We start from the raw sequence: 25,932 nt of genomic DNA on the forward strand, positions 1-25,932 counted from the left end.
CCTATCTGCAGGCAGCATGTTATAGAGCAGGAGGTGCTGATCTGATTGTATATGGAGTCCTATCTGTAGGCAGCATGTTATAGAGCAGGAAGTGCTGATTTGATTGTATATGGAGTCCTATCTGCAGGCAGCATGTTATAGAGCAGGAGGTGCTGATTTGATTGTATATGGAGTCCTATCTGCAGGCAGCATGTTATAGAGCAGGAGGTGCTGATCTGATTGTATATAGAGTCCTATCTGCAGACAGCATGTTATAGAGCAGGAGGAATGTCCTTGCTGCAGTCCTGTCCCTGTCAGAATTCTGGTGTGATTTCCACTTAAAAATAAAGAGCGCCATATTTTTGGACAGTTTAATGGTTTGTCTGGAAAAAAGCCGTGGTCTTGAGAAAAGAGGGTGTGTCATAGCGCAGGCGCACAATAATGTAGTTGGTGTGCCAGAATATTCAGCTGTGCACCACAAAATTCTGGCATGAACTAGACCAACTAATACCTGGTCTAAAGTCCAACAGCACAGTCTTAGGCTATATTCACACAACCGTATGGGGGAACGTATATTTGGCAGCATGTTATAGAACAGAAGGAACTCAGCAGATCTTATATGGACTCCGATTTGTAGACAGTATGTGCAAGAAGAGTGTTCATATTGCATTATTAAAAACACACCTTGAACCTCTTCATTATTTTGACATGACAAAACCATTTATACTTTATTGCAGGGGTGTCAAACTAATTTTCAATGGGGCCCACATGAGCCTTGAGCAGGGGTGTGCACCACCCATGAGGGGACATCACCTGCCGGATGATGGGGGCAGCATCTTGGGTCTTGTTTTAAATCATACATCCGATATGAATGGAGTATACAATGTAACATATTTTATTGGTTTGATACTAATTGACTTTTTACAGAGAAAAATAATAACAATCACAGATAGAACATCTAAAATCTTCTATGAACCTATTATTCATGAAGATCCTAACCCTATACAGTCATTGTTCTCAGGAGTCCTTTCCGTCTCACAGATTCAGCGATGATGGGTAGCCACACAAGCCCAGTTACCAAGAATATTAATCCAATTGAAAGGAAAACCGGTCCCAAAGCGTATGGCACATCTACGTATTTGGTGAAGTAGAAAGTGGTATAAAGGATTCCTATGAGGAAAACTATTCCCCCAAAGACAAGTAGAGTGATGGGTTTGTGGTAATACGACCATTTACTCTTTTCGGTAACATCAGGCCCCATATATGTTCCACGTGGTATGAATCTTAGGCCCTCAGTTTTCTCCTCTGTCGCAAGCTGTTCTGATAAAGCAGGACTAGTAGCCTGGGCCATGCTGCCAAAGGGAGAGAGAAATGGGCAGAATGATGAATACACAACATAGTAATACAATCTCTAATCAACTGTATTTTGCCACTTCAGTACATGTTGTGTTCTTTCTATGGAACCTACTTCAACTATAGAACACCATCAATTTTTGAGCATAGCAGAATTTTTTTTATATCATCTTCACCTGCTTAGCGCTTCATAAATTAAGGCACCGTAAAAATACAATCAGACAGCGGTATCTGTGTCTATACATTCACATAGTTTTAACAACCCCCTTGGGGAGGATATGACATTTCCTTTCTAAAATTCCCTCTTTTATGTGAAATCCATTAACCTGGAAATCTTGCTCAAAGCCATGTAAAAATGAGCAGAGAATAGTCAGATTTTACCTGACATGAGTTAAGTTTAAAGGGAACCTGTCACCAGGGACCTCATTTTCACTAAAGACAGGCTACAGAAGCCAATTACAACTGCAGTGTGTTATAACTTACCTTTCACCCTGACAGAATCCTCTGTGTAGTCCCAGGGGTTGGGCTTTGGTTTGGATTCATTTAAAAAAAAACATGTGACTCAGCTCAGACTGCTCAGCTCTTGGCCCCCATATTTGTGCTTCCTCTCCCACTGATGGGAGGTGGAGAATGAGAGCTGAGGAGTCTGCAGCACAGACAAGTCACATGTTGTTTTTTGAAATGCATCCAAACCAAAGCCCCACTCCTAGGACTACACAGGATTCTGTCAGGATTCAAGGTAAGTTATAACACACAATTATATTATAATGCAAATGCTTAGAGAAGGCAGAAATGCAGTTTTGCACTGCAGCTGTAATGGACTTTTGCAACCTGTCTTTAGTTAAAAAGAAGATCACAGTTGACAGGTTCCCTTTAAAGGGCTACAGGGAGAGTGTCACTTCAGAAGCTTTGGTTCTACGGCACCTGGTAACATGCTTTGGAGCCATATTAAAGATAAGAATCACATCTTTCAGATCTTTTCAGGCTTTTGGATCTATGATCTACCGAAGCTGAGATTTAGACAGTTGAATACATGTGAATTTCAGACAAAAATCAAATTCTGGCATTTTTTAATCTGTCTGTGACTCCGGTTCACAATAAAAATATGAGGTTCTTATCTTGAAAGGAAATCTACTATCAAAATCCAGCATGAAAAATTAGGGATACTTACTCACAGATGCGGGCATTGTGACTGTTGTAATCTTTTTATATTTGTTATTCATGGCCTCCTTCCTTCTAAAATAAACTTGTAAAATTATGCTAATGAGTCAGAAGGGCTTCTGAGGGTGTTTACAGAGCTTCTCTATGATTCACAGGTTCACAGGCTGTTACACTGTGCAGGAACTCTATAACTTTTATCAAAGCTAGACAACCCCTTTAAGTGTCTCCGATTTAACATGCTTGATTTTGATGGTAGATTTCCTTCAATTTGACACCAAATGCATATTTATAGGTACTATAGGACCATAGTCCGTAGTGACACTACCCCCTGGTGCCTCTAAACTTGACTCATCTGAGGCAAAATATGACTCTTCTCTGCTCATTTTGACATTAGTATGCGGGAGATTTCACATTAAGAGGGAATTCTAGAGAGGACATTTCGTATCCTATGCAAGGATGTTGGTGGTGTTATTCAGGATAATCTAGTGATAGATATTGTAGAAATAGGAGGCATCCGAATGGTTGCCAAAAATAACTGAATCTAGAAGCAACAGAAAATTATTGTGTTAGATCTGGAATTGTTGATATTGAGCACAACTGGCCAATACTGTGTATTTTTCAGTTTCTATTAGCTAGTACTAGTGGATTGTAGATAGATGTGTACACATCTGTGTTTTTTGGAGCTATTAGCAAAAATTCTGCTACTTCTGTGTGACTTTTTAAGTAAATTGTCACATATCTACTACAGACATTAAGAACTCATATGCCATAGTTATCAAGCTCTCTAAGCCAATGCAAAAGATCTGAGCTGCAAAAGACGTCTAAAGTACCTTTAAGACAATCTAAAATAAAAATTGGGGTAAGATCCACCCTTATGTTAAATTTGCCTGTTTGTTGATGAGACCGATATACTAATGCAAGTCCTGAGCAAGAACCAGAAATCATGAAGAAAAATTCAATTGATGGGGGGAAGGGATTTTTTTTTGGGGGGGGGGGGGGGCATTTGTCAAAATTCTTTTATTTTTTTTGCCACTCGTGAGTTTTCCTGTGTTGTCCCTGCCTTATCTTAGGAATCCAGATGTTGATGTCTGAAAAAGATAAATTAAAAGCCCTAAAAAAAGTGCAAATTTCGAAAGTATAGATAAATGACTCCCAATGTACATATCCCATATGCTGTACAAATGCCATTTGTTTTATGTCTGTGAATAGAACAAAAGATACAAATGACAATAGATATGTGAAGCTATGGAACATACAGATAAAACATGTCTGGGGCAACTTAAGCGTGAAAGATAGGTCATACATAGCTATAACATTGATAGATACTTTATGATATAGATAAATAAATGGAAAGAATTCAGTAAAGAAAAGAGAAAGACAGCAATCGGAGTCCTATTAGATGGTTGTGGAACGTGACTTCTCTCCGTGTTTGCGTGGGTTTCCTCTGGGTCCTCTAGTTTCCTCCCACACTCCAAAACATACTGGTAGGTTGATTAGATTGTGAGCCCCATTGGGGACAGGGACCAATTTGGCAAGCTCTGTGCAGCGTTACGTAATCTGTGTGCACCATATAAAGAAAGGAATTATTATTAAGTCGGGGCTCACAGCTGGAGGTTCAGGTGCTCAAACCCAAATCAAGTACATTCAATGTACAGCACATACAGATTTCTGGAATTTAACTCCATGGGTGCTGTGGCTTCCTCCATTGTATAGAAATAATTGACTTTCAGAATATTTTGTTTTGTGGAAGTGGAAAAATGTGGCCCCTACTTTGCAACACAGATCAAAACTTCTTATTAAAACATTTTACTAAAGTCAAACAGAATTCTGCTTAACAATACAAATGTATCAGTGCTCTGTAGATGATGTATGTTCCTATACGTTACCTTATCTGTAATACAGCACAGATACTTCCCGCAGCATTCCTTGTTTCTCCTAGGGAGTGGATCCTGGTGCTCTGGACGGCTTACACAATGATAATATATTTGTATATTTTCCAGACCTGCACCCGGTCTGCCGTGTAGGAGGGTCCTGCTGGAGGATGAGCTCCCTGTCACCTGCCTCTAGTAATTCAACACCTTTCCCCAATGCAGAGGCTTATACAAATGTGTATTGTCATACATCATGGACTAGGTCTTGTGTACACTGACACAATGGGAAGAAAATAACACATGGATTATTATTGTGTGACATTTGCCTGTGTTTTGCTCATTATGATATGATCTTAGTACAGATTTATGAAGAATGATATCATAGATAACATACTCATAACACCACATCCAGTTGCCTGATTTTTGTACTAATTCGGATTTTGGCACACACACACACACACATATATATATTACAGTGTCACATTGATGCTAGTAGCGGCAACATAGACTGTACCTGTACAAGAACTTGTGCTGTTGTTAGGCTGCAAACAACGGATCAGTGATCTATTTTTTGCTAACCTTATGTTCGTATTTTGGTCTCTAAGGGCTTGTTATGGCTAGCGTGCTGCATGGAGGATTTTATGATATGTGAACTATAATCTTGGAAATTGTAAGTAGAATAAAGTGGTCAATTTTTATTATACAATCTAAGCTATGCACCTTTATTATTTCTTAGTTGAAGTTTTTTATAGTTGAAGGGGTTGGCCACTCTTTAACATAAGTTGCCCATGTGCCTTTGCTGCCTTGTGGATAATCCTTGAATGTTCATCAAGGGACTAAGCCTTTCTGCTACTTAATTTTGTGTCTTTGTGATTCTTTGTTTGCATGTTTGAGCTCTGATGAATAGGAGGAGCTGCAGCAGGAGATGATCAACTCATGCTTCTCCATACCCCTTCCCTCTGCCCATCTCTGTCAGTGAAGTCGGACAGTCATAAGGAAGGCCTAGAGTAGTGAGAGAGGAAGCTTTTTATATATGCAGATGGCAGCATGGTGAGAACAGAGAAAGGCTGAAGCTCTTAAAGTTAGCAAAGGTACATTTGCATGTTTAATGGAAGACATTTATTGAAAAGTGGCCAATCCCCTTAAAGAACACACTGATGGTTGATGATCTAATAGAGTGTGGAAGATTAAGGGGGACTATCGTCTGGCATAGATGTCTGAATGGTGTTTTATTTTTTCGTTTTGAAATTACAGACGACTTATACATTGAATCAGAATTTTAACGAAGATTCCAAGATTCAACTGGACTTTTTATGGTGATCCAGTTTCTCATTACACAGTTACAATAGCGGTTTACATTTACTGTTATCTGGTGCAGAGCCACAGTGTGAGGATTACACCTTATTTTCCACTGTTATCATGATGTAATCGGTTACTGAGCTGTATGTTCACAAAAACAGCCAACGTGTCATCCATTTTTGAGGTTTTGAAAAGTAATTAATAAAAAACAGAATGTTGTGTTACTAGCTGTCCCCAACCTCTGTAGGGGATCACATGATTGTTTTATATAGCAACCGATCTTCAGTACCAACACCTGTATGTCACCCACGTGGTGTCTGTATTTTACACATTCCTATAGACTTCAATGGGAAGGCGCGGACAGGAATAAGAGCTGTTCTGTGTTTTCTACAGTTTCCACACACATCCATGTACATGGGTCCATTGAAATTAATGTGTTATTGTGCCATCTGTAAAATAATTTACTTTTCAATAGCTTTGTGGAGATCATTTTTATTCCAGGATTATCCAAGGGCATTAAGGGGAGTGTTTTCATAAACATTAATTATACAGTCACATAAATGTGTTATAGAATTAATTTCTGGTGTCATTCATTTTGTATTTCACTAAAACTATGCATGGTTATCAGACAGCAAAATCACATTTTATCTGCAACCAGCATATTATAGAGCAATGGTAGTTAAGCAGATTGTTTGCAATGTCTAATCTGCAGGCAGCATGTTATAGAGCAGGAGAAGCTGAGCAGATTGTACTTAATGTTTTAGAGCAGAAGGAGGTGTACATATTGTAGTGTCCTATCTGCAGAAAGCATGTTATAGAGCAGGAGCTGTATAGAGCAGATAAAACATGCACATTTAACAATGTGTATCAGGTTCCACCAGTCTATAGCTTAAAAAAAAAAAAACAAAACACTTGTCTTTTGCTGTGCCAGATTTATCCCTGTGATGATAAATTCAGGTACCCGTCTTTTTTTTTTTTTTTACCAAGTCTAAACTGTATGTCTTCCATTTAGAGGCCATACCCCCTTAGTCAGACTACTTGGAAAAGTGTCAAAAGACCTTTATAATTAACACACAAGTAATTTTTTTTAGTGCAAATCAGCCAGAATTGTGGCACAAGTGTCCCAATATATTTCTCCATAGTGTCCTAGCATGTGATAGGACAGTGTCCCATCTGCTGGCGTGTTATAGAGCACCGGTAGCTGAGGTGGTTATACATAGTGTTCTGTATTAAGAGATACGGAGCAGATTGATAAATAATTTTGTGGTAAATGATGCAAGTTTTTTTTATGCCGTACATACAATATTAGGGCTATCATTTCCCTTTATTAGGCTTTTTATTAAACAATTTTGTCACAAAGGAGGCCGAATGCAATGACGCACTATAGTTATAACCTATGATATTATATTCTATATCTAAAAAAAAAAAAAAAAAAAATATGAAGATAAGTTGTTATATGATATCAATAAGACCTTTTATACCCACAAATAAGCACATTAGATAGTGGGAGATACAGCAGCTGCCTCTATGTATTTGTCTACAATGAATATAAAGAACAGCTGAGTAAATAAGCAGCTTTTCAGCTGGATCACAGCAGCTATAGATTTCAGTACAGAATCAAGGTACCATTGTATTTTCATTCTCTTGCATCACAGAAAGCTCAGGCCTGTTTCTATCTTTCAAGAGATCATTTGTCATGGGGCGTCTTTTTGCACAAACTTTGCATGCCACAATGTGTGTATTGCAAATTCAACAGGAATCAGCCAGCTAGAGTACAGGATGACCATACAAGATGTGATCTGTGTCAGGTCTGTAAAAATTACAAGAAAAACCCAAAATGTCCAAAAAGTGCCCTCTGTGGCCACACTGAGCACCAATGTGAATATGTAGCAATTATAACAGGTTTTGATTGTGTAAAGCTGCAGAAAGTGTAAGGTATTGGCCCTGGAGATGTGTAACAATACATTTGTGTAATTAGCAGCAGGACTGTGAGAATGCATTTATATTCCAGGATTGTAGCTGGACGTGGAGCAATCTCCTCACACTACTATGTTCTTTGATTCCAGCATTCAAACTCAGGAGCGTAACTAGGAGAGACAGGGCCCCCAAAGCAGACCTCTGAATGGAGACCATTTTCCCCTTAAAAATATACAAATTTGTACACTCACACAGCATATACACAAATACAGTGTAAACACACAGTAAATGCACACCATATTTACATACAGCAAATACACATATATACAGTATATACGCACCACACATATCCGGCATATACAACCTCAATACTGCAGATACTGCCCCCCCCCCCCCCGACACTATGAGCCCCATAGCAGTTGCTATGCCTGTAGTTACGCCCCTGTTCAGACTGCTATATCCAAGAGAGATACAGTAGTGTCAAAGTCCAGATACAATTGTAAAATATAAAAATTTTTTAGCAGTTCTGTTGCAACCAACACACACAGAGGTAAGACGACACATATTTCCAGGCCTATATATAACACTGTATGAAGCTCTACATGGTCTAAACGTATAGTTGATTTTACCCTTTCCTGTCCACCAATCAGAGTTTGACCACTGGTATAAGCAGTTTAATTAAGAGCTGCATAATGTAAAACACTTTTTTATTCAATTTTCTCTTTGTGCTAGTGTGATGTTACAAGTTCCTTTAATGGCTTTCTATAGTGATGAAGTTACAGCAGTTTGATGTCACAGCTACAATTGTATATCACCAAGTAAACAGCATTTCCAGGCCCTTACATTAGCAAATAAGAAAAATTGATAGTTCCTCTGATCTTTAATCAATAATTCATTTTACGAACAGAAGCATTTGCAACACTTTCAATTTGGCTTGACAAATACACAAAGGCTATCTGCGCACACAGCAGTGAAATCGCTTGCTCTGTTGTATATTGTGGAGCGATTTTGCCACATCAAGGGGCAAAAGTTAATTTCTTCAATTGGATTTGAATATAAACTGATTAGGGTCACTAAGTTACAAGTCCCATAAGGGGATCTGTAGGTTGTTTAGAGTCTTGAATTGCCCTGGCAGCTTCCATTTCAATAGGACAGCATATTCTTCAAGACCTAGGACTCAAAGGTCCAATGATTCACTGAAAATGCCTATTTACATGGACGACTGAATTAAAAACCATAAATGACCATCATATGTGACTAGAAAGAACCTGCTGAAATCCTTGTTGAGTATTTCAGGATCATACTAATGATGGCACTGCAATTATGCCAGGGGCATTCAGGGCAGCAGTAGGCAGTGGCTTTCAAAAAGCCCCTCCCCAGATACTGGCAAGCGCGGCAATCGCTGCTGACTTTGCCTGCGGCATAAGAACAGTTACCACCTCTGAACCCCAATTACCTGAAGAAGATCCTAAAATGAGGGTTCTTATTAGTTCTGAACACCAACAAGCCCCTGGACCGTACACAGAGACGGGTTTTTGGAAACTGCTATTAGAAATAAGAATTAGGAAAATCCTATTTAATCATTTAACAGATAAAACGGTATAGATAGAAAATACTTAAACCTTTAGACACAACGCTCATTAAAGAAAGATCTGGAAATGTTTAATGTGGATGAACCCAGTCATTTTGAGATATCTAGTATTATGCAGACTTTGGCGGATTCAATTTCTTTCTAGGCCTCAGTTTTGGGGTCTGAGGGGCTTTTCTGGCTGATTTTGTGAGTTTCGCTGCAGGTTTGTTTGAGGGTTTTTTGGGAGTCTTTTCTACAGTGCGGCGCTTGGCTGGAGGCTCCTGCTTCTCAGGGTCTGTGACATTTTCTTCTGTAGGCTGCTCGCTCTTGTCCTCGGTTGGAATCTTTTTAGGGACACTGTGCTTGGGGGTTGTTGCTGGCTCTTGAGATGCTTTGCCATTTTCTTCCAGGGGAAGCTCTTCTATGGGCATACTTGGGGTCTTTTCAAGAGTGTTGAACTTGGGTGCAGCAACCTGCTCTTTTTCCTCCAGTGGCAGCTCCTCTGTGGACTTCTTTGGGGTCTTATTACGGGTGCTCCGCTTGGGTGTAGCTGTCTGCTCTTTAGACCCTTTGTTACTTCCTTCCAGTGTCAGCTCCTCTGTAGACTTCTTTGGGGTCTTTTTATGGGCGCTCCGCTTGGGTGTAGCAGTCTGCTCTTTAGACCCTTTGTTACCATCCTCCAGTGGCAGCTCCTCTGTAGACTCCTCTGGGACCTTTTGAAGGATGATGCGCCTGGGTGTAGTTGTCGGCTCTATTGATCCTTTGTTACTTTCTTCTAGTGGCAGCTCCTCTGTAGACTTCTCTGCGGCCTTTTGAAGGATGATGCATCTGGGTGTAGCTGACGGCTCTTTTGATCCTTTGTTACTTTCCTCCAGTGTCAGCTCCTCTGTAGACTTCTTTGGGGTCTTTTTATGGGCGCTCCGCTTGGGTGTAGCAGTCTGCTCTTTAGACCCTTTGTTACCATCCTCCAGTGGCAGCTCCTCTGTAGACTCCTCTGGGACCTTTTGAAGGATGATGCGCCTGGGTGTAGTTGTCGGCTCTATTGATCCTTTGTTACTTTCTTCTAGTGGCAGCTCCTCTGTAGACTTCTCTGCGGCCTTTTGAAGGATGATGCATCTGGGTGTAGCTGACGGCTCTTTTGATCCTTTGTTACTTTCCTCCAGTGTCAGCTCCTCTGTAGACTTCTTTGGGGTCTTTTTATGGGCGCTCCGCTTGGGTGTAGCAGTCTGCTCTTTAGACCCTTTGTTACCATCCTCCAGTGGCAGCTCCTCTGTAGACTCCTCTGGGACCTTTTGAAGGATGATGCGCCTGGGTGTAGTTGTCGGCCCTATTGATCCTTTGTTACTTTCTTCTAGTGGCAGCTCCTCTGTAGACTTCTCTGCGGCCTTTTGAAGGATGATGCGTCTGGGTGTAGCTGACGGCTCTTTTGATCCTTTGTTACTTTCCTCCAGTGGCAGCTCCTCTGCAGACTTCTTTGGGGTCTTCTTAAGGGCACTTCGCTTGGGTATAGCTGGCTGCTCTTCAGACCCTTTGTTACTTCCCTCCAGTGGCAGCTCCTCTGTGGACTTCTTTGGGGTCTTCTTAAGGGCGCCTCGTTTGGGTGTAGCTGCCTGTTTTTTAGACCCTTTGTTACTTCCCTCCAGTGGCAGCTCCTCTGTGGATTTCTTTGGGGTCTTCTTAAGGGCGCCTCGTTTGGGTGTAGCTGCCTGATTTTTAGACCCTTTGTTACTTCCCTCCAGTGGCAGCTCCTTTGTAGACTTCTTTGGGGTCTTTTTGAGGAAGCTGTGTTTAGGTGTTCTTGCTTGCTCTTTAGATTCCTTGCCATTTTCTTGAGGTGGGAGTTCTTCGGTAGCATTGCTTGGGGTCTTGATCACCTCTTTACTTTCTATCTTACGCTTCTTAGGTGTAGATTCTTTATCAGATGACAATTGTACATTCTCCACAGGCCCTTTCCCTTTTTTCTTCTTTTTTGATTCCTATAAAAGATGCCATACATATAATGAGTAAATGTAAGGTTTCCTGTAGAACCTTGAAGCCGTCCAATCAATAGTGTATACCATAAATTGAGCAAGCTTCTTTAAAGTGCAACTAAACTTTTGACAAAATTGCATAAATGAATAGTGCAGATCAATAATAAACAAACGTTGTTATATACAGGCGGTCCCCTACTTAAGAACACCTGACTTACAGACGACCCCTAGTTACAAACCGACCTCTGGATGTTGGTAACACTGTACTTTAGCCATAGGCTACAATGAACAGCTGTCTGCAATTAAGCTTTATTGTTCATCCTGGTTCTTATAACAATCCAACATTTTTAAAATCCAATTGTCACAAAGACCAAAAAAATTCTGTCTGTGTTACAATTATCAAATATACAGTTCCGACTTACATACAAACTCAACTTAAGAACAAACCTACAGAATCTTGTACATAACCCCATAACACATCCCTGTACTAAAAAAAATGTTCTTGTGCCTTTTCCCCTTCCCTTCCAATTCAAGCATTTAGTGTAAATCAGCTTTCTGTCCTGTATCCACTGACCGCTCAAAAGAAAGAAGCCTGATACTATTCCAAATAACTCTTTAGAGATAGTCCCTGTATTAAGGGAAATATTGAAAGAATTAAGCCTTAGCTTCCTTATCTGTGTGAAGTGAATAGACATCAATGCTTTCAGGTATTCTGTTCACTACAGGAGAAAGCAGCAGAAAAAAGCCACAGAGAACTGCTTTACTAAAAGTAAATTACGAAGTTTACTTTTCTCAAAAACCAATTTTATCAAAGTAACGTTAAAAGGGGCACATTGACAAAATTGAGCACTTGCCTTTTTTTTGCTCTTCTTTGCACTACTGGGCTCCTCGATAGGAACCAGTTCAGGGATCTCCTCCTCTTCATCTGGTTTATTTATTTCTTTCTGAGTAGTGGTTCCATCTTCCTCAGCACCTGCTTTTCTCTTTTTGGCAGATTTCTCTTTCTTCACTGGATTCTATAATTGAGAAAAAAAAATTAATTTTGGTCATAGAAAACAACAAAAACCACCTATAACCTTCAGCAGCCACATCCTTACATTATCCCATGTAGAGTGAGGAAATAAAATAAAACATTTTCTCTTTATCCCCTTAAAAACTGAGTTCTTTTCCACTTTTTCTTGTACAGAGCTTTGTGAGGGCTTATTTTTTGAGTAACAAATTTTACTTCTCAGTCACGTTATTTATTATTCCATGCTGTGTACTGGGAAGCTGGAAAAAAATTTTCTAAATTTGGCGAAATTGGCCAAGAAAATGCATTTGCGTCACTTTTTTACGCCTGGGCTCAGTTTTTACGTCTTTCACTGCGTGCTCCAAATAACAGCTCTCCTTTATGCTTTAATATCACGATACTAAATTCATTTAGAGTTTATTGCATTTTAATACATTCTCAAAAATTAAACGAAAAAAAAATTTGTTTCGCCATCTAATGCTGATAACTTTTTCATACGGTGTACGGAGCCGTGTGAGGTGTCAATTTTTGCGAAATGAGCACTGACCATGTTTTCGTTGCTACCATCTTGAGGACTGTGCAACATTTTGATTGCATTTTTGTGTGATGTAAAATGGTGTAAAAGTGGAGTTTTGGACATTTGTGCGCTATTTTCCGTTATGGGGGTTCACCACCGCCAGTAACCGTTTTTATATTTTAACTTTTCAAAAATTGTAAAAACTTTTTTTTTTTTTTTTTTACACCCTCTAGGGTTTATTAACCCTAGATAGTCTGATTGTTCCTACCAAATACTGCAATACTGCTGTATTGCAGTATATGGCATTTTTGCACAGTATTCATTAAAATGAGCCACTAGTTCATTGTAACGAATCTGCAAAACCCCTCTTTATACACCCCCCGCACCTCTGCGCTGTACATGTACGGCGTGGAGAGTGAAGGGGTTAAAGAGGTTTTTCAAGTGAAAAACAACAGAAAACTGGGACATATTTATTATTGCTGTACACACACCAGAAAAATGCAATAAATATGGGTACTAATGATAACTCATAACCCAGTAATGTTGATTGGATGTACCCCCGTATTGGGCAAAATAAGGACTGAGCAGGCTACTGTATTTCATAGTCCCTTATCCCTCTGCACTCAAAAATTATTAAATAGTTGTCTGGTATTGCAGCTCACATCTAAAAGAGATAAATGGAACGGAGTTGCAATACCACGCACGACCTATGAGTTGCAAGAAAGCAGTTAGACAACCCCTTTAAAGGAAATCTACCTTCAAAATTAAGCATGAGAAACAAGGCATGCTTACCCATAGATCCAGGCAGTGTGACTGTGGTAATCTTCTTATATTTGTTATCCATGGCCTCCTTCCTTCTAAATACAACTTTTTAATATAATGCTATTAAGCCTGAAAGGCTCTCGGGGGTGTAACCAGAGCCCCTCTGGGCTGCAGCTTCACGGGCTGTATCACTGTCTCTCCCTCCCCTCACTCAGTAGGAGGGGGAAGTGGACCTTACACACTGTACCCGCCTGTGAAGCTGCAGCACAAGGGGGCTCTGGTAGCGCCCCACGGAGCCCCTCAGGCTCATTGACAATTTTAAAAGTTCATTTTAGAAGGAAGGAGACCATAGATAAATTATATAAAGAAGATTACCACAGTCACGGTGCCTGGATTTATGAGTAACCGTCCCTGGTTTATCATACTTCATTTAACTCACCAGTGACAACACATACTAATCATGTGTTTGGTTTCTTTGTATTTATAACAAATATAGAAATTCTATATGTGTATGGAGAGGGGGGGGATGTCTGGGCAATGGACAATCTATCCAATAAGCACATATAGATAAGGTTTATGGAGAGGATTAGAAATATTTGATTCTGAACTGTGACTTACCTCACTTTTACCCAGTTTGTTAAGATTGTCAAAGGAGGAGTTGTAGATTGGCAGGGCCACGGATGATTGTGTTTTAAGGTGAAGAATTTTGACATTACACCAGTTCTGAAAAGAAAGAAATCTGTTACTGTCTGGCGAAGAAATCCATATAATCTATGGACATGACAGCAAAAGGAAAACTTATACAACTAAACATTTGTTAACCTCCATAATGTGCCCACTTCTACATGAAGTATAGTGATCACTTGCTATTTGGGAATTCATTACCGGGACGAAAAACAACCATATTTCCCATATTGGCCAATTATCAAGCTGCAGATTTCTTTTGATATTCCTTCTACAGTATTTCACCTGATCTTGGCACCATAAATAAACCCCATCTATACCATATCCATTAGTTTAAATATCACTGAACCAAGTTATTCATAGAATAGGGGATAAGCTGATCAGTGAGAGTGCCATTGCTGGGTCACCCAACATGACCCCCAATCTCTCTAATGGGTGGAGCTAAAAGGTCGAGAATGCACCCAACCACTTCTCTCGATCATATTGGATTGTCGGAGATTGCTGGGCACAACACTTGGCTGACTCCGGCTCTCAAATTCATCGTCAACACAAGTGGTAGAGATTGCTGAGCGCTGTGTTTGGAAACTTATATGGATGTTTTTAGTGAAGACACAACCCCCATTCTCCAAATTGTTGTTGGCTCTCTCTGATCGGTGGGGGTCCCAGCAAGTGGACCCTTAACGATCAACTTGTTATGCCCTATGCTGTGTATAAGGGAAAACGTTATAACTTGTTACAGCCCCTTTAACTGGTCTCTACACCAGTCCATAAACAGAAAATTAAAAATGGCCGACACGCTCGGGCACTTTTCTGCATGTCACACCTACCATTGGCAATTTCGTAGTTAGGACCTTAGTAACTGCAAGTACATTTTCAACAATCTCTTCTACCTTCATCCCTGTGTGACCAACAAGTATTGAACTGCAAAAAAAGGAAAAAAAAAATCAGTGAATGCATAAATCAGTCTCTTCATGTGACCCAAGACAGACTTCCGGCCAATACTTACTAGCAGCATCCTTTGTTGGTGATGTGAAGCACCGATGCCTGGATGAAGCGGTTCAATTCAAATTTGAGGGACTTTCTTTCTAGATTGACAGAGTGTGCCTCTCTGTGTATAGGAGAAGGTACAGAAATACTGCATGGTCAATATTCACCTTTATATGCCTCATAGTGCAGAGAGAACAACATGGCAGGGACTTGGAACATGGAAGGAAAAGTCACAAGACAAAACTTTATCATATATATTTACAATGGGGTCTGAAATGGACACCGGAGGAGTTGGCGTGTCTGTGTATCCCGTCCTGGTGGCAGTGAAAGGTGACAGAACATTTATTGCTGACTCTTCCTTGGCCTTAGTCCTGATATATCATTCATGCAAGTGAGTGGTACTCATCCTGCTGAGGGCAATCTATACATATTATACAAATTCACTAACTCTTTTTTTAGATCGCAAACGCAAAGGTTTGTGCCTACACGTCCCTGGTGCCCAACAGACCCCATCATATGTCTATAAATAACTTACATAAGTATAACAGTCTATTTCATCTTATAATCTAATATAATAATCTTATAATACATTATAGCATAAATAATCATTTGTCCTTTACATCAATAATAAGAATCTCAACTCACTTCTTGCTTTTATAGAAGTGTTTTCCCATCTGGGAGGGAAGGAGTCTGCGGATTCGGGCATCAGCGAGGAACACGCCGAAACTGCGCAGCAACCTGCGCTTTGCTTCAAATGGTTTGTATTCCCTTTTCATTTTCCTTAGTGGGATAATCTGTCAACGCACATTAGAATTGATATTTATGTTAATATGGTCATGTAATATCTGCGCCAGTAAGACACAAAGCTGGTGGTGGCACAACTCCTACAGATCTGATATGGATTTTGGTGAAAACACCCCCTGAATAGTTTGTTAAAGGGGTTGTACCATCTGACCAGTGAAGATTTAACTCCTGGGAGCCCCGATCACAAGAACCACATGAATAATGGATGGAGCAGCAGGTTGAGCACAGGTTCTATTAAGCCATTCAATAAAATGGATGCACAAGTCCCAGGGTCCCTCACCGATCAGCTTGTTATCCTCTATCCTGTGGATAGAGGGTAACTAGCAAAGCTGGTACATCCCCTTTAAATCTGTGCTCAGTTTGTAGCAGTAGCACCACTTACTGTCAGTAAGACAATACACCACAACACAAGTTCATCCATTTACCTCGCTTATCTGCGTGACTCCATGATTGCTGAGCAATTTCTTATAAAAATTTATCGTCTGTTCTGTTGACATATTTGGTTCATCTCTTGTGAAGAGGCAAACTTCCTGTGTTCTTGGTCTGATTGAATGGGGGACAGGACTGCCGACGAAGAGAAAAATTATACACTGAATGTACGGCACAGAGGTCAAAGTTCAGTACATTTAAAAAAAATATATATATATAAAAAAAACTTTGGACCTTCATCAAAAACACATTTTAATTTGGAATGATTTCATTACTCTTGCATAATATTGTTCTTACAGCATTTCCCCCATGAATGGAACACCATATCCACAAAATAAGGGGTAGAATATGATTGCTTGGGTCTGGACGAAGCAACGGCTGCTTTAAAGAGGACCTGTCACCCTTAAAAACGGCACTATGAGCAGCCTACAAAAGTAAGCAGCTCCTAGTGCTACAACAGTCCCAGCAGTGTTACACTGCTAAGGTTATTGGAAACCTCCAATAATGCTAGCAGACACTGCCGCGATAAACACTAGGAACGTAATATACATACCAATATAAGTGCTAAACCAATTTCTCATTGTTTTCTTGATCACCAGTCCCTGGTCATGTGATGTCACACAGGTGCACAGTGTAATCAGAGATTTGTGTAAATGAGCCGTGCACCTGTGTGACAACACATCACCAGGGATATAAGGACCCGTGCACCTATGTGACATGTGACCATGGGCCCGTTTTTGTTCACAGGAAGTAAAAACAAACAATGAAGCTTTCTGAATGACAGCAAGCAGAGATCTAGAAAAAAAAGTATATTGGAAAATTGTGCAACTTTTCTTTACAGAAACAATACCAATTATTTACTGAAAGTGGACAACCCCTTTAACTTGCAAAGCCAAAAAACATCTATGCCAAGGAGAATTTCCAGACACAAAGATATACCAGACAGAACAATGCAAAGTTGGATTAATATCACTACTTATTTCTAATCCAGTTATCCTACATATAAATGTGGATCCCCGGTCACATAACAGCTGGGTAGATTTGACTTTATTTTGGAGACTTACCTCATGATTTCTCCTAGTAATTCACTGAAAATTCACTTTTACCAAATTAAAAAAATAGGGCATGGCATGAAAACTAGTCATATGAGCTTACATTCTAATGACTTCAGCTTTATCCGGAATTCTCCATACAGTAACAATTAACGATATTCGCTCGTGTTCATTCAAGAGCAAGGAGTCGCCCCTCTTCTTGGTGTTATGGTAAGCATATAAGGCCTGGATTGCCTTCGTAACCTGAAAGTAGCAAGAAAAAAAATGAAATTAGAGTTCTGGGTCAGAAGGAATAAATATGAAAGAGCCAAGTCAGAGCTACCGGGAACTGCATCAAAAGTCCGTACAGACGGGTAGCAGCATTATTCTTAGAAAAAATATCTTATGATAGAACATTACAATTACATTTTCTGGAGCTTACAGTCACCAATCAGTAGAAGGTCCAGACGCCTCTGCTGAATCTCCATTTTTCTGCTTATTTGATCATAACGTATACGTTGTTATATATATATATATTCATTTATCATGCTTGTTGCATGCATGCTGAGTTGTTGGTGGGCTGCAGCCTAACAGGCTCACCCCCATTGTGTTATTTGTTTGTTTGGATTGGGTTTTGAAACACAGCACAACAGCAGAGGAGATTTGCCTAATAACATTGCTTTTAACCCCTTGGCGCTCTGCGTAGTACCATTATGGCACAGGCTCCTGCAATTCATGCTCAGGGCCGACCAAACCACCCTTTGCATTGTGTGTAACCATGTCGCGTGACATGGTGATATCGCGATAGGACTCTGGAAACGGAGGCAGGAGAACCTCCTATTCACATCACCCAGCTAATTGGATCGGTCCCACCCGCTGATCGCTGTGATTGGCCAGTCAAGTCTGACTGGCCAATTGCAGCGGTTTTAGCTCCTACCTCCTCCCTTCAGCGGCACCATTCTGGTTTGGTATCACTGGAGAGAGGAGCCGAGTGTTACTATTACACCAAAATCACCATCTGTTCCTTCCTGCATCCTGTATATTCCCTGTGTGATCACCTTCGTTTTTTCCCATCTTCTATCTGTCCCTTCTAAACCCAAACACACTTTTCAGTGTGCTGCGTAGCGTTGTTCTGCACTGGACGCACTTTTCAGTGCACAGTATCTTTAGTGGCAGGGCGTCTTCGGGCAAGCTAGGCGCATATGTAATGCTCTGTTGTTTGGTGCACATAGGGTTTTTGGTGCGTGCCGGTAGTGCGGCTTGCCTGTGTAGTTGAGTGCACATTATCTCATTTTTCTGGTTTACGTTATCTATTTTTTCTTGTGCGCATTCTTATTTTTCTGTGTACAATGTCTCAGAAGACGTACATCGTGGCTTCTGACACAGAGTCAGCTTGTGGGGGTGATGTCCCCTTCTACCTCTCCTCATCTTCCAGTGTCCTGCAAGAACTCCTGAGAAGGCTTGGGACTTCTAGGGGAGAAGTGTCTGGGGCTTCCATTGACCCCACATGGGTAGCCCCAGATAATTATACCCCTCAGGTTCCAGACATTTTGGGCCAACCTGGAATTAGAGAACCTGGGCTCAGAGCTGTGGACTTTTTAAAGTTTTTTGATGAGGAGCTGTTTTATTTAATTGTATTCCAGACAAATCTCTACGCTGCTCAGCATATGCCCCAAACCCCTCTTCATTTTATGCACAACCCCACAGGTGGACCCCTGTCACTGCAGCAGAGAAGGAGAAGTATTGAGGCATAATACTTCTTATGAAGCTTGTAAAGAAGTCATCAGGGAGTACTGGAGCACAGACATACTGTACCACACCCCAATGTTCCCCATGGCGATGAGCAGGATGCGCTTTAAAGCCATCCATAACTTTTTGCATTATACCTACAAGCTCAGGGTATATGAAGGACAGGACTCCAGTATAGTGCCCCCAGAATGCCCCCTCCCCCGGTGTTACAGGGAAGAAAGTGTGAGATTTGGTGCGCCCTCTGCTGGACCAGGGCTACCACCTATACCAGGACAATTTCTACACCAGCACTACTCTGTTCAAGTGCCTCACTTCCAGAAATACTGCGGCATGCGGCACTGTGCGGAGAAATCAGAGAGGTCTCCCGAAGTCACTGCTTCGGCAAAAAATTAGACGGCATGAGAGAGAAGGGCACTATGTAGCGACTATGCAAGGACAAGAGTGAGGTCCTTCTATTAACCACAATACATGGGCACACCACCACCCGTCCCAGTACAAGGTACCAGTACAGAAACCCCCAAGCCAGCCGTACACATCATGCAATGGGCTCTATATGATGCTTATGTGCTACATCGCAGTGCAGGCCAGAGGGGAACTTTCCTGGAGGTGGTTATTAAAGAGAACCTACCACCACGAATCTACCTATAAAGGTAGATCGGGTGGTAGATGGATGTAAGGGACGTGAGGAGAGCTCTTTTTAGAGCTAATCCTCACGTCCCCGCTAACTTTTGGGAAACTTTATTAACCTAATATGTAAATTTAGTTATGCGGCTACTGGGGCGTGGAGTAGCCGGCACGAGGCTACACAGCGCGGCTACTCCACGCCCCGGTAGCCACATTACTCCTCCTACCCTGTTGTGCCCTCGTCCGATATGATGGCGTTCTGCGCATGCGCAGAACGCCGGCTGAGCAGTCCCAGCTCCGAGGCCGGAGCTACTGCGCATGCGCAGTAGCCGGCTTGTCAGATGAGGGCGCGCCCTCGTCTGACAAGCCGGCTACTGCACACAACAGGGTAGGAGGAGTAATGTGGCTACCGGGGCGTGGAGTAGCCGCGCTGTGTAGCCTCGTGCCGGCTACTCCACGCCCCAGTAGCCGCATAACTAAATTTACATATTAGGTTAATAAAGTTTCCCAAAAGTTAGCGGGGACGTGAGGATTAGCTCTAAAAAGAGCTCTCCTCACGTCCCTTACATCCACCTACCACCCGATCTACCTTTATAGGTAGATTCGTGGTGGTAGGTTCCCTTTAAGTGTTTTCTTTCGAAAGACCAGGAAGGGGGAGTGCCAGCACTTCTGGAAGCGAGGCCACATCACGCATTGTACCAGGGCAGCACTTTCCAGGAGAAGTTCCCCAAACTGCCAAGAATAGAAGGACACAGAAGAGGTTCAGGGTGTGCTCCAAAAAAGGCATTAGGAAGGCCACCATTCATCACTGTGAGACATGCCCAGAAAAACCAGGACTACGTATGAAAGATTGCTTCCGAATTTATCATACATCCCTGGACCTTCTCTTCTAGGCCCAGTCTGTAGATTATTGCCGCATGCGGGGCATTGCTGTACCCGGGAGAACACGCATCATGATTTTTAGGGTGTTTGTCTCCCATGGCAGGAGCTGGGCACAATATGACAAAATGGATATTTTTTTACTATGCACTATCCACAATGCACTTTATTTGGGTACACCTGTGGGGTTAAAATGCTAACTATACCCCTGGATTAATTTATTGAGGGGTGTAGTTTCCAAAACAGGCTCTTGTACAAGTTTCTACAAGAGAAATTTGGCATGACGTTTTTTTTTCCATAAAAGTAGAACATTTGAAAATTATTGACTTTTCAACCCCAAAAAAGTAACTGATTATACTACTAACATATACGGCAATGTCTCATGAGAAAAAAAAAAATCAAAAATCACAGGGAAGTGTTGTAAAGTTATTACCACAGGAAGAGACACTGGACAAGTTTTTTAAAAAAGGACTTAGTTTTAACGTACAAAGAGGCTACATCATGAAGGGGTTAATATTTGCATTATCAAAACGCATGCATTACCAGATATATTAACATTGTGTTTTGTAAATGCAAATTTTAATATAATTAGACAAATCTCTCCTCAGCAGTTTTACTGTGTTTCAAAATGCAATGTGAACACAGCCCTAAGCTTTTCTTTTTATGGTTTTTAACCTTAATTGGTTTTGGTGTTCAATAGCCTATTAGTACTCTACATCTTTGTGTTTAATCACGGTGTGTGTCTCACAGATTATACTTTTATTTCCCTTCCTTGTAAGTCCGGACTTCTACGTCTGTCTCTTGCTAAAAGAAATTTGTTGTTTTGCTGTTCCTGGAGGGCCAGGGTCACAGTGGCGTAACTAGAAGCTGATGGGCCCCAGTGCAAAGTCTGTGCCAGGCCCCCGAATATTATGTATGGTTTATAATAATAGTCTTCTCTCATGAGAATGTGACACCATAAGGGCCCCCTAAACCTCTTGGGCCCTGGTGCCACTGCAACCTCTGCACCCCCTCAAGTTACGCCCCTGGCCAGGGACATAGGTGCAAAGGGCCACAGTATCCAGGAAGCTGTGACTGGCATTTATTATGGTGCTGGGCATTAACCATATACTCAGAGTGGTATAATTGGGAAAGTGGTGGTATTTGGGGATCCCATGGTGGAAGTGCGATCCCTCTTATAGGGTGATGATGGTGATCCCTTGTCTATGTCGCCCTTACACCTCAGTTACAAGTAGATGTAATACGATGCAGCTGTTGCGGTCACATTATTAATGATAAGTCTATATGGAGCTGATGCGGTCCTGCGATCACATGTCTCACCTGGCTGCTGTCCACTCTGTGCCGCACGGTATCAGCCATCTTCCTCCGCACACGTGTGAGCAGGAGCGAGGGGCGCGCATGCGCATAGCTCTATCAACAAGTGAAACTTTATTAGTTCGCTTGTGGGGAAGTGACACTGAAGCGGCGGAAGGCCAAGTGACGAAACCGGAAGTGAGAGAGGATGAGTACACTAGTGTCCTGGCTGCCAGCGTTTACTTCCTGTCATGTCCAAACTATGAGCTGCCAACATCGGGCTACTACACACACCCTTTCCCTGCCGCACGTGGTTGTTTTAGACTGGATTCACACTGCTTTTTATTGTATATCTCAACGGGTGTCTCCAGTTTATTCGTTCTGATGCCCTGTGCATTTCAGATCAGTATGGAGTAACCAAAGTCACTTGTCATCCAGCTGAGAGTATTAGACCTCTACCAGCGTGATATTGTAGTCCCATGGAGAGGAGATCAGCAAAATAATATGAAAGTCTTTTAAAAACAAGTTGTACAAGTAATGCTAGTCCACGTGGGATTGAATATTAAAGAAAGTTAGGCCCTATCCACAATTTGCTGATCAGTGCGGGGTCTCCGTGATGACTCCCCCACAGATCACGAGGGATCCAATGGGGTCCTTGATAGTGATGGGTCGATCGCACAAAGAGCCGGCTCATTCGAGTGAACGAATTGAGCAGGCTCACCACGCCCCCTTTAACATGATAGATTTGGGTTAAAGGTGGAGTGGTGTGGGGCGACTGACTGGCCTGAGGTTCCCTATTATATATTTAATAGGGAGCCGTACGACATAGGCAACTGTGACCCAGTCAGACCCCCCTTGTTATTTGTGTGATATAATCATTGAGACCCCACAGATCAGCAAGTTAGGCCCTATCCAGTGGACACCATAGACTAAATACCTCTGCTGGAAGAAGCGGGGGCTGCTCATCCCAGATGACTGCATTAAGAAAGGGGTCGTTTGAAATTATCATTGTATTTTCTAGTCCTTGAAACATTTTTTTTTCTTAACTTCTGGAACTGCAGAATTCTAAATAAGACTTTATAAAAAAAATATATATATATGCTAATGAGCCAGAGGCGCTCTGGCCTTCTTGGCTCCGCTGTCTAATTTTGGCCTGGTCGCAACTGATGAGATAGAGACAGCTGGTGACATCACTGGGGTCTCTGGATCATCAGAGGAGAACAGGATAAAATTCAGAGAGGGGGTGGGTGCATATATAATTAGACAGCATAGCCAAGAGCCACTCCGGTGATGTAGGCTGCAGCGCCTCTGGCTCATTAACATATTTGTCTTATTTAATCGTCTGCCGCTGTTCCAGAAGTGAAGACAAAAAGGTTCATTGGACTAGAAACGCAAATGACCAAGCAAGTTAGGGCAGTCTACCACCAGAAATTCTGATCGTAGATGTTCTTTAAAGGGGTAGTTATGGCATATCTGTGAGTGTGTTATAACTAGCTGGGACAGGTCCTATCAATGTGACCTTCACCAACTTAAAAAATAAAATAAAGGCCCGTGCTCAGCAACATCATAGTACTGAATGGAGCAGCAGGACGCCAGCTTCACCTACCACTTAGGTGAGTAGGACCCTCATTCACATGAGTTGCAGGGGGCATTCTTAAGAGCAGTAGGGGGTCCCAGCAGACAGACCCCCCCCCCCCCCCATTGATCAGATTGTTATCCCATATACTGTGGATAGGGGATAATAATCAAAGCATGTACAACCTATTTAATAGCAGAGAATGCCCCCTGGCTATTTCCTTTCAGTGAGATGTTGGGTCCAGACTGTATAGGGTGTGAAAGTAAAATGATGAATATACATGAAACATTAAGGCTGAACGATAACATATAGTATACTCTGCCAGCCTGTAAACATTAACCCCTTAACGCTGAAGCCACTTTTCACCTTCCTGACACGGCCCATTTTTTAAAATCTGACATGTGTCTATTTAAGTGGTTATAACTTTGGAACGCTTTACCATATCCAGTTTATTTTGAGATTGTTTTTTCGTGACACATTGTACTTCATGCTGGTTGAGAAATTTAATCAATATATTTAGTATTTATTTATGAAAAATTTTGAAAAAAAAATGTTTCCCAAATTCAAAATTTTCTACTTTTTGGAAAGTTGGTCATATCACTAAAATAACTTGATAACTAACATTTTCCATATGTCTGCTTTAACTTGGCATCATTTTTCAAACATCCTTTCCTTTATTTAGGATGCTAGGAGGCTTATAACTTTAGGTGCAATTTTTCAGATTTTCACGAAAAATATCAAAACCTACTTTTGGAGGGTCAATTTAGTTAGAAGTGACTTTATAAGGCCCACATGACAGAAATCCCCCACAAATGACACCATTTTAGAAACTACACCCCTCAAAATATTCAAAACAACCTTTGGGAATTTTGTTAACCCTTTGAGCGTTTCATGAGCGTGAAAGATAAATGAAAGTGAAATTAGAGAAATGTAATTTTATCTCACTATAGATTCATTGAACACTAAAATTTGCACCTTCACAATGGGTTAAAAAGGAAAATGCATTTTACAATGTTGAGGGCAATTCCTCTTGAGTATGCCAATACCCATTTGGTCACTGTACCCTGCTGTACGGGCACATGGGGGCACTTGGAATGGAAAGAGCGTTGTTTCGTTTTTGAAGGGCAAATATGGCTGAAAAAGTTTTCATGTGTCAGGATGCATTTGGAGAGCCATAATGGTACCAAAACAGAGGAAAGCCCCAACATGAGACACCATTTTGGAAAGTACACCTCTTGGAGAGTTTAGCAAGGTGTAATTTGTGTATTTTCCCCAACAGGTGTTTGATTCAATTAGGCCCCAAAAGGGAAAAAAGGTGAAAATTTTCTCAAAAAAGTCACTTTTACCCCAAATTTTTGTAAGCCACAAGGGGTAAAAGATGAAACAACCCCATAAATGTGTAAAACTATTTCTCCTAAGCACAGAACTGCACCACTTTTGCATATAAAGTGTTGTATGGGTGCACAGTAGGGCTCAGAAGGGAAAGAGGGGCTTTGGCCTTTTAGAAGCCAGATTTGACAATCATCCTTTACATGTGTCAGGATGCATTTAGAGAGCCCTAGTGGTACCAAAACAGAGGGGAACCCCAACAAGTGTCACCATTTTGGAAAGTGCACCCTTTGGAGAATTTAGCAAGGTGTAATATGTGTATTTCCCCCCACAGGTGTTTGCTTCAATTAGGTCCCTAAAAGGAAAAAGATGAACATTTTCCCAAAAAAGTCACTTTTACCCCAAATTTTTGTAAGCCACAACGGGTAAAAGATGAAACAACCCCATGAATGTGTAAAACTATTTCTCCTAAGCACAGAACTGCACCACTTTTGCATATAAAGTGTTGTATGGGTACGCAGTGAAGCTCAGAAGGGAAAGAGGGGCGTTGGCCTTTTAGAAGCCAAATTTGACAGACATCCTTTACATGTGTCAGGATGCATTTAGAGAGCCGTAGCGGTACCAAAACAGAGTGGAACCCCAACAAGTGTCACCATTTTGGAAAGCACACCCCTTAGAGAATTTAGCAAGGTGTAATATGTGTATTTGTCCGTAAAGGTGTTTGATTTAATTAGGACTTAAATAGATAAAAGGTGAACATTTTCTTATAAAGGTCATTTTACTCCTAATTTTTTATAGCCACAAGGGATAAAAATATGTAATAACCCCTCAAAATGTGTAAACCTATTTCTCTCAAGTGTAGAAGTACCCCACATGTGTATATAAAATGTTGTATGGGCGCACAGTAAAAGGAAAGGGGAATGTTTGCCTTTTAGAAGCCAAATTTGACAGAAATGTTTGACATGCATTTGGAGAACCCTAGTGGTATAAAACAGAGAAGAATCCGAAAAGTGACCCTAATCTTTGAATGCACACCCCTTAGAGAATTTTGCAATGTGTTATAAATGTATTTGCTCCTACAGGTGAATGATCCAATTAGGCCCGAATCATTAAAAAGGTGAAAATTTTCCTATAAATGT

The 25,932-nt window shown here is 41.2% G+C and overlaps 1 protein-coding gene across 1 annotated transcript; it reads right to left on the reverse strand.

Moving 5' to 3' along the window:
* Positions 1–8,270: 8,270 nt before the first annotated feature.
* Positions 8,271–22,066, reverse strand: RSL1D1 (ribosomal L1 domain containing 1). Its single transcript, XM_072120671.1, has 9 exons — positions 21,916–22,066; positions 17,468–17,607; positions 16,309–16,447; positions 15,725–15,873; positions 15,099–15,200; positions 14,920–15,013; positions 14,027–14,131; positions 11,975–12,136; positions 8,271–11,126 (listed from the first exon to the last, which is right to left on the reverse strand). Exons 1-9 carry the CDS (start codon positions 21,952–21,954, stop codon positions 9,282–9,284), a joined length of 2,775 nt encoding a protein of 924 aa, XP_071976772.1. The 5' UTR covers positions 21,955–22,066; the 3' UTR covers positions 8,271–9,281.
* Between the last annotated feature and the right edge of the window lie 3,866 nt (positions 22,067–25,932).

The sequence above is a fragment of the Engystomops pustulosus genome, chromosome 8, assembly GCF_040894005.1.
Source record: "Engystomops pustulosus chromosome 8, aEngPut4.maternal, whole genome shotgun sequence".
NCBI classification, from domain to species: domain Eukaryota; kingdom Metazoa; phylum Chordata; class Amphibia; order Anura; family Leptodactylidae; genus Engystomops; species Engystomops pustulosus.